Source organism: Heterocephalus glaber, unplaced genomic scaffold (genome assembly GCF_053883595.1).
Source record: "Heterocephalus glaber isolate CG9 unplaced genomic scaffold, H.glaber_assembly_v1.0 deba00000331, whole genome shotgun sequence".
In the NCBI taxonomy this organism is placed as follows: Eukaryota; Metazoa; Chordata; class Mammalia; order Rodentia; family Bathyergidae; genus Heterocephalus; species Heterocephalus glaber.
Window position 1 is genome coordinate 60,491,273 of NW_028258142.1, and position 12,003 is coordinate 60,503,275.

The 12,003-nt window shown below is 42.4% G+C and overlaps 1 protein-coding gene across 2 annotated transcripts in view; it reads left to right on the forward strand.

Moving 5' to 3' along the window:
- The window catches only part of Ndc80 (NDC80 kinetochore complex component), a 39,906-nt gene that overhangs the window by 6,318 nt on the left and 21,585 nt on the right, over positions 1–12,003 (forward strand). For both annotated transcript variants that reach the window (XM_004853185.3, XM_021265191.2), the window contains exons 6-10: positions 764–866; positions 5,860–5,949; positions 8,428–8,521; positions 9,876–9,982; positions 10,781–10,925. In XM_004853185.3, the coding sequence (XP_004853242.1) occupies positions 764–866; positions 5,860–5,949; positions 8,428–8,521; positions 9,876–9,982; positions 10,781–10,925 (539 nt within the window). The remainder of the gene's footprint in view (positions 1–763; positions 867–5,859; positions 5,950–8,427; positions 8,522–9,875; positions 9,983–10,780; positions 10,926–12,003) is intronic.

Here is a 12,003-nt window from a genome sequence, read left to right on the forward strand (position 1 = left end):
AGCACGCTCTTGTCACAAGGCCTCTTCCTCAAGAACCCAGGAATGGACTGGGCCTCATCATCAGGCCCAGTTGGAAATTCACATTGCCAACACGTGAATTCTGAGGGACCGGGATGGCATTCAAACCACAGCAGCTGGGCTGTTGTGGAACCGTAGGTGACAGAGCATCGGCCTGCCCTGCAGGGAGGACGGGAAAGAGGAAGTACAGGTGCTTTCGCTGAAGCAAACAACAGAGTCAGCCTGGTGAGAATGGAGTGAGATGACGTTGAAAAGACCACAGGGGAATGACAGAATGGACTTGGGAGGACTTGGAGCACTTGGGCATGCGCAGTTCATGCACATCGAATTTTGAGGGGACACTGAACTTAGAGGAACGAAAGGTCTTTTGGGAGAAGTTTGCATACTGATTGTAAATTAAAGTCTGCGTCATTCAGGATTACAGGTGCAACATAATCACAGAGAATAAACACAGAAGTAGATGAAAATTACTGGAGAGTAAGAAGACTAAGACATAATCCCAGCAGATATCTTGTAAACAAGTCAAGACTATGGGGCATATGTGCAGTTTTTGGTTTTTTTTTTTTGTTTTGTATTTTTTGGTACCGGGGATCGAACTCGGGTCCTTGTGGTTGCGCAGCAGGCGGTGAAACCACTGAGCTAAATCCCCAGCCCTATGTGCAGTTTTTTAACTTCTTGCTTAATTTAGGCATGAGTTTTACTGTATCAACAGAAGCTAACTTATTTTTTTTCTTGTTTTTCACAGGTATCCTTTTGCTCTGTCCAAAAGCTCCATGTACACCGTGGGAGCCCCTCACACCTGGCCACACATCGTGGCGGCCTTGATTTGGCTCATAGACTGCATCAAGGTATTTGCTTTGACATTTTAAATGTACACATGGAACACTTGGGAGGCTGAGGCAGGAGGAGTGCCACGAGGGCAGCCTAACCCACATAGCAAGGCCCTGTCTCAAAAGAGCCAAAGCATCAACCAAAGAAAGTACACACAGGAAAAGTCTGTTCGTTTGCGTTTTCAAAAAGACATTCCTGTTTCTCTCCCAGTCCTTCTTTTGCCATTTATCTCAAAGTCTGCTTCGGTTTTCGGGTTTCATTTTTCAAAGCACTTTTGATTGTAAGTTCTTGAAACTGTTGACACGTGACCCGAGAAGAGAGGAGGGGAAGGAAATTCCACTTATCAGAGATTAATTTCAAAAGGCTTTAAAGCTTAACTAAAAATCAACAGCATGTTGCTTTTCATTTCCCCTCTTTTTACATGAAAATGTATATTGATTACAAAAAGTTGTGGAAAACACACAAGGAGGCAGCCATTCTGTGCTGACCGAGACAACAACTTAAAGCATCTCTTTGGATGAGGCCGCTGTGTTGTTTTTACAGCGCTGGGGATGGAAAGCCCGGGCTCCGTGCAAACTAGGCAGACTCCGCCGCCGCCGAGCTCCCCGCCAGCACAAGTGCTCTGTTAGTCGGCGAGGATGTGCGGTCCTGGGCCGCACATGGCATCCCTCAGTGATGGGCAGCATGTGGGGCAGTGGTCGCAGGAAACCAGCATGGGGCCGACACACACCTCAGCCCTAGCACCCGCGGCCATCGCTGAGCTTCACTCTTCGTGTGTCCAGTGAGGCAGGTGCAGGTACACCTCCCGCACTGCCCCTCAGGTGAACGTCAGTATGGTGGGCATGGTTGTGTACATATCCGACACTCCCAACCCACAAGACACAGCTGTGTGGTGGGCTTGTGTGTTCACCATAGGACACTCCTGTTACTTTAGAGTGTGCTCCTACGTGTTTTTAAAAAATGCTAGGTGTAGAACAGTGTTAGGGCCCGGCAGCCTCACGCAGCTGTGGGTACTGCCTCTCTGGTCTGGAGCCCGAGGCCACGTGAAGCAACTGCTGTGTGCCATCCGGGGCCATCCGGGTCCAGGCGCCTTGTGATGGTCACACGGAGCCCAAGTCACCTGAGGCGCTTCTCAGAACATCCCGTCACAAAGCGAGGCGTGACCGTACGGCTTTTTCAGCTTTTGATATGTACTGATCATCTCCCTCCAGGAACTGAGGAAGCAATTAAAAGTTCCTCAGAGGGCTGGGGATTTAGCTCAGTGGTTCTGCTGCCTGCCTCACAAGCACAAGGTCCCGAGTTCAATCCCCGGCACCAAAAAAAAAAAAACCCTGAAAGTTCCTCAGGAATGTGTGAGCACACCCATTTTCCTACCCGACAGGCAATATCGCTTCACAGTTACCAATTTGGGGGTGAAAAATAGCTTGTTTTAATATACAAATTATTGAAACAGGCTATACTTTTGTATGCTTTATTTGTATCTCTTTTAACTTACCCGTTCATGTTTTTTATAATGAACGTCTATATACCACGTTTATCAGTGGTTCTGTTCAGCTCCATTTGGGGTGTTTTGTTGTTTCTTTTGCCCAGGCTCATCTCAAATCCCTGGGCCTCATCTCAAATCCTTCTGCTTCTCAGAAGCAGCCACAACTACAGCGCTGGCCACTACACCCCGCTTTTCCTTTGAGTTCATCTTCCAGGAATTCCCCCCAGTCCACCACCTCTGGGCTGGGCATTGAACCTGGGGCCCCAAGCTTGGTATTTTTAATAGTTGACACCCTGACAGACAAAAGGAAGATAGCTGAGTTTCCTCATATTTGCATTTTTTGTTTTTAAAGTTGAACATTTCTCATGTTACAATAACTGCTTCTTCACATCAACCTTTTTTTAATTGATTTTTTAAGATGCCGGGCTGTTTTCTGGGGTTTGGTTTCGTTTGCAGTGTTGGTGATAAAGCCCAGGGCCCTGCGCTTGCTGGGCAAGTTCTGTATTGCTCAGCCCCAGCCCAAAAGTGCCACTTTGTGGGCCAAAAGTGGTTAAGTAGAGAAGTTAGCCCCAGTCTGTCAGGCAAAGTATTCCCCTCTTTATCCTTTTGATTTTGTGTGCTGTATTTTGGCCATTCCAAATTATGTACTTTTACCCATTCTAATGTAATCCTTTCCTTTTTTATCTTCTGAGTTTCCTGTCCTGCTTTGCTCTAGAATCCTTAAAAGCCAGCACAGTCCTTCTGACATTCTCTTGGCCATAAAATAAAAACCTTCAACTAAACGTAAGCAGGCAGTGGATGGATGGATTTTGACCTAGAAACCATGCTGGTCCTTTTAGCACTAGCAGTTGTCAAGATAGGAGCAGAAATCCAGCACCGTGGCCTATTAGTGAGATGTGAACTCTACTGGACTTTGCGAAAACCCCGGTGCATTCAACTTGCCTTGCCCCTCGAGGCTCAGAGACAAGATGACCACCGTGTGCCCTCACCTTTGAGTGCCCCTGTGCTGGGTCCCCCAGCAGCACACCTCACCCGTGTCTACCTGATCAGCTTGGTGGGTGTGAGGCAGGCTCTCCACGATCCTTCACGAGCTTCACAGTAGCTGCCGTGGCTTTAGTCAGCCAAGAGGGACCTCTTGAAATGCCTCCAAGCCGTTGCTCAGGCTGAGATCCCCTCCTCCCTGGCTTTGCTCGATGTCACGGTGTGGTATAAGAGTCCGTGAGAGACTACAGGTTTCTTGTTCCAATTATGTTTCCCACGTACTCTTAGAAATCTCAGCCACACTTAGAAAGACCTCCTTTACTTCCTGGGGTTTTTTTAAGCCTTTATTTCTTTTCCCCATGTTATTTTGTTTGTCCCCTGAATCAGGGAGACTCACTGTGTTGCACAGGCTGGTCTTGGACTCTTGGGCTCCAGTGGTCCTCCTACCCTAGCCTCAGAGTAAGTGGGGCCAAGTACACACCACCATCGGCTTTGTGTTGTTTTAAACCTTAATCTATCTACAACTTACTTTAGCTTAAGAGAGAAGAAGCATTATTTTCTTAAATGTTCACACATATATCGCAGTACCACATTGACTAAGCCAGCATTTCCGCCATTTTGAGCTGTTCCCCTTCCATGCTTAGATGCACTTCTCTGCTCTTTCTCATGCCCCTGTATCCACCATTCCAATTCCTGTCATTTTCTAATATAGTTTGTGTTAGAGGAAAATTCTTACAGCTTTTTACAATTTCCCAACTATTCTCATAGCCTCCTCACTCTTTGAATTATTTTTTAAATTCCCAAAAATATCTTGGGATTTTTTTTTTCATTAGTATCACATTGAATTCATAGATATACTGGGAAATTCCCATCTTGACAATTAGTTTTGTCATTTGGGAAAGTATTAAATCAGATTTATTCATATCTTTTTACTTTCTTCAGTAAGATGTAGCTTTCTTCATATCAAGTGACATTTCTTTTTATGAACCCTGTTCCAGTGTTTTGTTACTGAGATGGGCAGACTTTCTTCATTTTTCAGTTGTATTTCTAAAGGTACTATTGTGGAGACTTTTTTATATTTACTACTTAGTATTGCCTTATTACTACTGTTAGCGGTTGATTTTTATTGTGACCATTGTCCGAATAAAATGTTTTATTATGATGATGTATTCAGGTAGAGGGCAATGTTTTTTGTGTTGAAGTTTACCTACTTTTATCAAGAATAGTTGTTGAAGGCTGTCGTATGCTTTTACAGGATGCATTATTTTCCTCATCCGCTGTTTGCTCACTGTGGATTATTGTTTTGCTGTACTACTGAATTGTTGATATTTTATAAGTAAAGCTTGACTCTTCTCTCATGTTCACTGTGCCCCCTCACCCAGAGCTTGGCCCGAAACAGTCTGAGTGGTAGTGGTTTAGCCAGCATGCCGTGGGCCCCACCCCTGAGGATCCTGACTAGGCGAGCTACATGTGCTTCCGGGGGTCCCTGGTGCCCTCCGGTTGGTGACCACGGTGCTCAGAACTGAGTCCCTTTCCTTCTCTGGAGTTCCCCAGTGTGGAGAAGCGGTATTGTGATGGGAAATGCCACCTTCACCTGAAAACCGACTCTATGTCCTTTTCCCTTTGTCGATTTCAAGTTGAAACTGTTTCAGCCAAATCTCAGCTCCGACCTTTTCAGTCCTTGCAGGAGAGGCTTTCGGTGGCCCCTGGAGATCTCTTTGTCCCTGGGTGAGACCTCCTGAAACTTGAAGAGTAGCAACAGTTTTCACGAGGACCCTTGAGCAGCAGCAGAAACTGTCTTTACCCTGATGACAAGCTAGAGACTCTGCCCTTCATCTTGCTCTGTCCTAACGTCCAGGCTTACTTATATCTGGTGTCACCGGAGGCCCTGTTGAAGAGGACAGGCAAAGATGAGCTGACAGCTCCCCTCCACCCATCCTGGGTCTACAGAAAGACCTAGGGTGCCTTTGGAATAGGAAATGGTGGGGAAGGCAGTGAGTCCAGGCTAAAATCCTAGAAGGACCACAGGATAAGAAAATGTCATTATTTTTCACAACAACCACTTCTTTTATCACTTTAAAATTTAAACAACCGTAGTATTTCTGAAATTTTGTAAGATTCAGTCTAAAGTTCCTATTTATGTGTACTGAAGGAGACCACTGATAACATTTGAGCACCAAAATTGAGTTCATATAAGAAAAATAATAATTATTATTGGTTCACCTTTAACCTGGCAATTCTTTTGGAGTCTTAGAGTTGCATTAAAATTTGTATGCCCTCACTGGGTTAATAACATAAAGACCAGCATATTTTTGTGTATGGAGCAGAACTGAATATGGAACCCACGCTTTCTAAATATTAAGGGGTTAAGTTACTAAATATCAAGAATCATATTTTAAGGCTCAATATAATCTCTTAAAATAAAAAGTTTTAGTCATGCAATTAAATGCTTCTAAAAATGGCACTGAAAAATGAATTTGACAAAACATGAGAGCGATGTTTTTCATGCAGTACTCAATCTACGTGATATGTCCGTGTAACAGATACATAATGCCATGAAGGAGAGCTCACCTTTATTTGATGATGGGCAGCCATGGGGAGAAGAAACTGAAGATGGAATTATGCATAATAAGGTACCATATGTAACCATAAACTATAGTGAGTTGTTTTATATTATTAACCAAATTTGTCACTATTGAAATTATTTTGTAGAATTTATCTTTTGCTTCCTAAAAAAAACTTCTAAAATCAAGTTTTTAAAAAATATTATTCAGGACCGGGGATTTAGCTCAGTGGTTCTGCCACCTGCCTCGCAAGTGCAAGGTCCTGAGTTCGATCCCCAGTACTAAAAAATAAAAATTATTCAATGTGTCTATTGTTACAGTTACATTATAATTTTCTAAAATAAAGTAGGCAAAGAAACTTGAAAATGTTAAGTAGGTAAAAAATGCAAGAGGCCAGGTATTGTAGTACTCGCCTGTAATCCTAGCTACTCAGGAGGCTAAGGCAAGAGGATCACAAGTTCAAAGCCTGCCTGGGCAACTTAAAGGATGAGGATGTAACTCTGTGCTCCTTGAGTTCATTTCCTCTTGACCAAAAAAAAGAAAAAAATTAGGCAAGGACATTGGAATTAAATCATTATATGGTATATATTATGTAGTGTTTCTTTTCCTCTGTCTTACAGAACAAAGATCTCAGTAGAGTTATTCCCATGTAATTCTGTCAGTGCAAAGCATGATAGATTGAGTCTTAAAATTTTGCTTGTAGATTCCTTGTTTATTCATTTTATTTGGGACTTTTCCAGTTAGGCGCATCATTGCCCAGCTCAGGGATACCTCTTTACGAAGTGACTGAGACAAAAGCAACAAACAGGTCACTCAAATTACTTCTCCATACGTTTTTCTGGAACACAACAGATACTTTATACGTAACCTAAACCATGTGACTAGCCCAAACCCCTTCTCTAAATATGCAAATCTGTGTATCCAAATGGAATAAACACCCGCTCTGAGAATGCATTTTAAATGTTGCATACACGAACAACCCATTACCACGCAGACCGCTCAGAAAGGAACTGTTCTGTGTTCTGATTTTAACCATCACTCTTGGGAGCCTTTACCACAAAAGGAAAGTGGAAGTAATCCTAGTCCTCTCTGTCACTGCTGTTTGAGAAATAGTTCAACGATATCTCGGCTTACTGGCATGGTATCGTTGCCCTTCTCTTTTATTTACAAGAATAAATGTCCCCCTTTACTGTTTCAGCGGAGATCCCAGCTGGCGGGGCGTCTGGAAAGCCTTTGTTTCTCTACCTTCTACCTTCAAAAAAATTCTCCCCCATTGCAGTATATATGAAAAACATTTAGTTTTACCTCAGTTTGCACCCAAATACAATCACAAACCACTTAGTAACTATTAAATTTCTTGATATTCATCTAAAGATAAAACCAGTAAAAGTTCTTGCCCTATGAGCTATTATTTCAAATGACAGTTTATAGAGAAGCACTTTGAAAACCAAAGTCCTGTTTTTAATTGTAAAGACTTAGATTATCTAACTTCACCTGATTCTTTTTTATTTTTCCACCAGATTCTGATCCTCAGTTTTGTGAGTCTACAAACTCAATTTTGTTTAAATCTATAAAAATAAAAACTGACCAAGCTTAAGTAAACTGATTCCCTCTTCCCAAATTCACAAGAGACTGACCTGAAGTAGAATGAAAATGTATTCATTAACCATCAGTGATACCTTTCTGGTTCCAGGAACATTCGCACTGCTTATTTAGGGTACTTCTTCCATATCAACCAAGTGATGAGAAGGTTGCCTAATAAGCAGAGAACAAGCACAAAGGGAATTGGTTTGTCTTGGGAGTTACTTACTTACTTCATCTAGGGCACGGAAAATTCTGGTCAGACAACCTCACCTCCTAATGAAATACGCATTCCCAGTGACCAGAATACCTATGACTACAAAATGTAGTGTTACTTTGTCTGAGCGAATATTAAGAACTCTAAGGCCGTGGATGATAGCACACACCAGTAATCCTACCTACTCAGGAGGCCGAGGCAGGAAAGTTTGAAGCCAGCGTAAGCAACGTAGCAAGATCCTGTCTCAAAAGGGGAGGGAGGGGGACACTAATATTCTACGGTTGAGATCTCTACTTACTGTGCCATTCTTAGCCTGAAGTTACAATGTGATTATTAGGCTCTATTAATTATATTCTGGTTTTCGCAATTAAACTCTATCAGTTCAACTGAACTTAGAGGATCAGTAATTCCATTCAGTTCTTCATAAGGTGCCTCATTCCTAAAGATGATTAAGTTGTGCATTTTATCTTGGATTGCACTTACATTTCTTGTTCAGTTGATCTGAAAATGCCAAAGATATAGTTCACCATTTTTAAATACCACTTTAACCAAATTGAAGTGTTTTTTTCATCTTTATTCATATTTAGAAGTAGACCAAGTCTGTGCAGCATAATTAATGGTACAGGTTTTTGTCCTTATTCATGGGAATTCATGTAACTACTTAGCGTTCCTGGCTTCTTTTTTATTCAAATGTAATTTCCACCCTGAAAAGTCATGGCTTTGTCTGAAACATCTGCTCACCCCGTCAGTTGTTTCTGGACTACACCATTAGATGCTACGAGAGCTTCATGACTGGCGCTGACACCTTTGAAGAGATGAATGCAGAGCTGCAGTCCAAGCTGAGTGAGTGTCCTCCTCCCCGTGTGTGTGCGCTCAGTTCTTTAAATCCACACCTGGGCTAGCAGCCTATTTCACCGGAGCTAATGTTTATGTGAGCTACTCACTTTAAATGCATGTGATGCTCACAGACTTTTTCCCTTGGTTTCTCTGGTGGAGAGAAGTGATAGCTAAGCAGAAAGAACACCAGTGGTGGGGTCAGACCTGAGACAGAACCCACCAGGCTGTGTGAGCTTAACAAAATACTTGACCTCTCTGACAAAGCTTTGCCGGAGTAGATGACAGGGTAATGAAATACCAAACACACTTCTAGGAGTACAGATCATTAGCGAATGTTACTTCTCTTGGGGGACAATATTCCCATTACGCCTTTGCTGTACTATTTGAGAAATTAAAGCACCAGTTAGCCAAAAGGCCTAAGTCTCTTAAAACCTGTCAGACATTTACCAGGCCATTGTATTTCCAAATAAACAAATCACTTTTTCACTCTAGTGACATTCACAGTTAACTGACAAACACTTCAGCAATCCAGGGCATTCATTTACATTGTTCCTTGTATTGAAATTGCCTTGTACATAAAAGGTCAGAGAGGTAGATACGATGGATGAAGATGTCCAGAGCTGTCCCTCTAAAGACAGTAGAGTTGACCAAAACAGGAGACTTGCCTTTATCACTTGAGGCACAGAGAGCAATGAGGTGGTCCCTGTGTTCCCCTGAGCATGTGCCTTCCTGAAGAGCGACCTGGACAATCTCAGTCGGTCCACATGGGAAAGAGCAAGATAAATGATGCTAGGGCCGGGGGTTGAGCTCAGTGGTTCCAGCACCTGCTGCGCAAGCTCAAGGTCCTGAGTTCGATCCCCATACCAAAAAAAAAAGATAAATAATGCTTTGTTTTCAGAGAAGAAAACTCCTAGTACACTAATACAGAACAACTCTAGTGAGTTACTTGGTATTTCTGTATGTAAGTAAACATATAAATGCATGTATTCATTCACATAAATTTTTATTGCACACCTACTGCGTGCTAGTAACCACATAGCACTGAGGATACAATAATAAATAAGAGTGAAAATAGTCACCATATGAGCTCGCATTCTAATACCCAGACAGGGACAATAGTGAAATGAGCAACTCTAAGTCACATGGTGAAAAGTGCTATGGAGAAAAGCTAAGCAGGGGTGGGGAATAGCAGTCGCCCTGGGGTAAAGGAAAGGGTTTGCAATTTCACAAAGAATGGCATTTCCTTCAGTGGTGGAGTTTTGAGCAGGGGCCGGAAGCAGGGAGGGAATGAGCAGTGGTGGAAACCTGGGGATGAGCTTGGCTGCCGATTCTCAGGAAGTTTTGGGGTTTTTATCTCCAGAGGATTTATACAATGTCGATGCTTCCAAGCTGGAATCATTAGCCGCAAAAAACAAAGCGTTGAATGAACAGATTACAAGACTGGAGCGGGAAAGAGAAAAGGAACCGGTTAGTAGTATGTTTGTGTTCTTGCTTAACAGCTCTTAGACTCAGGTCTTCTTAGGGAATAGTAGCTGTATCACAATTTTTTAAAATGGGTTAACAGGCCAGGGATTTAGCTCAGTGACACCGCACCTGCCTCGCAATTGCAAGGTCCTGAGTTCTGTCCCTGGTACCAAAAAAAAAATGGGTGAACAAATTAAGTTTCTTAAAAGTTGGATTTTTGCATGGGGTAGAACTCCCAACGAAAACATGTTTTGTATCTGTGGAGCTTTGTTTTCCCTTGTGTCCATTCGTCTTGCTCTCATGGTTTTCGGAACATGATGAAAGATTCCTACCTACTTACAGGAGACCACGAGTATCGTTTCAGCAAGGTCCCCGAGGCATGCACTTCCCGGGAGTGTGAGTCGCAAGAGGCCCTGAGCTTTGTTAGTGAAAAGGCAATAGCAATAAATGGGCTTGTATTATATACTGAAACCTAAGTAGTCTCTCAAATCTAATACCAGTGTCTCAATTTTATTTTCCATGTTTTTAGCTAAGCACCCAGACTGTTTAGTAAAAATCAAATTCCAAATGTTTAGTTTTTTCCCTCTGACTTTTTATGTCTGATTTTTTTATATGTAAAACTGACTTCTTGAAAAGTCCATCTCAAGTATGTAATAATAACATACTCCCTTTTTAGTTCTTTTGATGCCTAAAAATGAAAGGAAAATGCTAATTTGCCATTCTCTAAGATAAATTTAAATGATATTGCTTTCCTTTAAAATAAAGAATATGGAATTAATTTAATATTCTTGTCTCTTAAAGAATCGTCTAGAGTCTTTGAGGAAACTGAAAACTTCCCTACAAGCAGATGTTCAAAAATATCAATCATACATGAGCAATTTAGAGTCCCATTCAGCCATTCTTGACCAGAAATTGAGTGGCCTCGATGAAGAAATTTCTAGAGTAGGTAAGAACCGCTCATGATGGGCGCGTGGACCTCTGTGGGTTTGTCTCGTGTGAAGATAGCAGTGCTATCCGTGTCTTTCTTCCACCTATGATACATTTTTATAGCAGGCCACCAAGTTTTCAGACCCTTCTGTGTCAGAGGCTGGTATAACAAATTATTACAAACTTGGTGGCTTAAACAAGAGGATTTTATTGTCTCGCAGCTGTAGACGCTGTAAGTCCAAGATCCAACCGGCCTCCTCCCCTGCTTCCAGCCTCTGGTGGCCGCCAGCATCTGAGGCTTGCGTCCGGGTGGAGGCTGGACCTCCATCTTTACTTTGTCGTGCATGGGCCTGTCCTCTTCTTTCTATCCATGAGAAATCTCCCTGTCTGTGTCTTACAGGGACTCTCATGATAACATTTAGGGCCCACCTGGATAACCCCAGGGTTCACTTCTCATCAGCATTCTTAGTCACATCTTCCAAGACTCTTTTCCCAAATACAGTAATGGCTACAAGTTCTAGAGATCCGGACTTCAAATATCTGGGTGGCCATTAGTCACCCTACTCTGCCTTCTAACATGTTTTCAAGTGCATGGGTTTTTGGAAACAACAGGGACTTACCCTAAGAACCTGTGTGGCCCCGATATGAATATAAATATAAATGATACGTTGTAGGGCTGGGGATGTAGGTCAGTGGTAGAGTGCTTGCCTAGCATGCATGAGGCCCCGGATTTGATCCCTAGCACCGTAAAGAAATTAGTTAATTAATTAATGTAGTCAAACCAATAATTATGTATTCTGTATTCTCTGCTTTGTAATTAATAAAGCAGATTCTTGATGTCTGCCTGAGTCAGTTTACTTTAACTATCTCATCCTGCATCACTACCTTCTAAGCAGCTGAAACTGGTTGAAAATAAGATGAAAGCTGCCTGCCAGTACTACAGTTCTAGGAAGCAAAAGCACGACTAAAGAGAGCTTGTTTATATCCTATAGCTTCCTTGCCTCACTTTCATCAACAGACATCACTCTTAATCGTAAAACTCCGGGAAAATCCATGGCCCGGGATTGCTTGACAATCTATGGTGCCGGAAGTAGAGC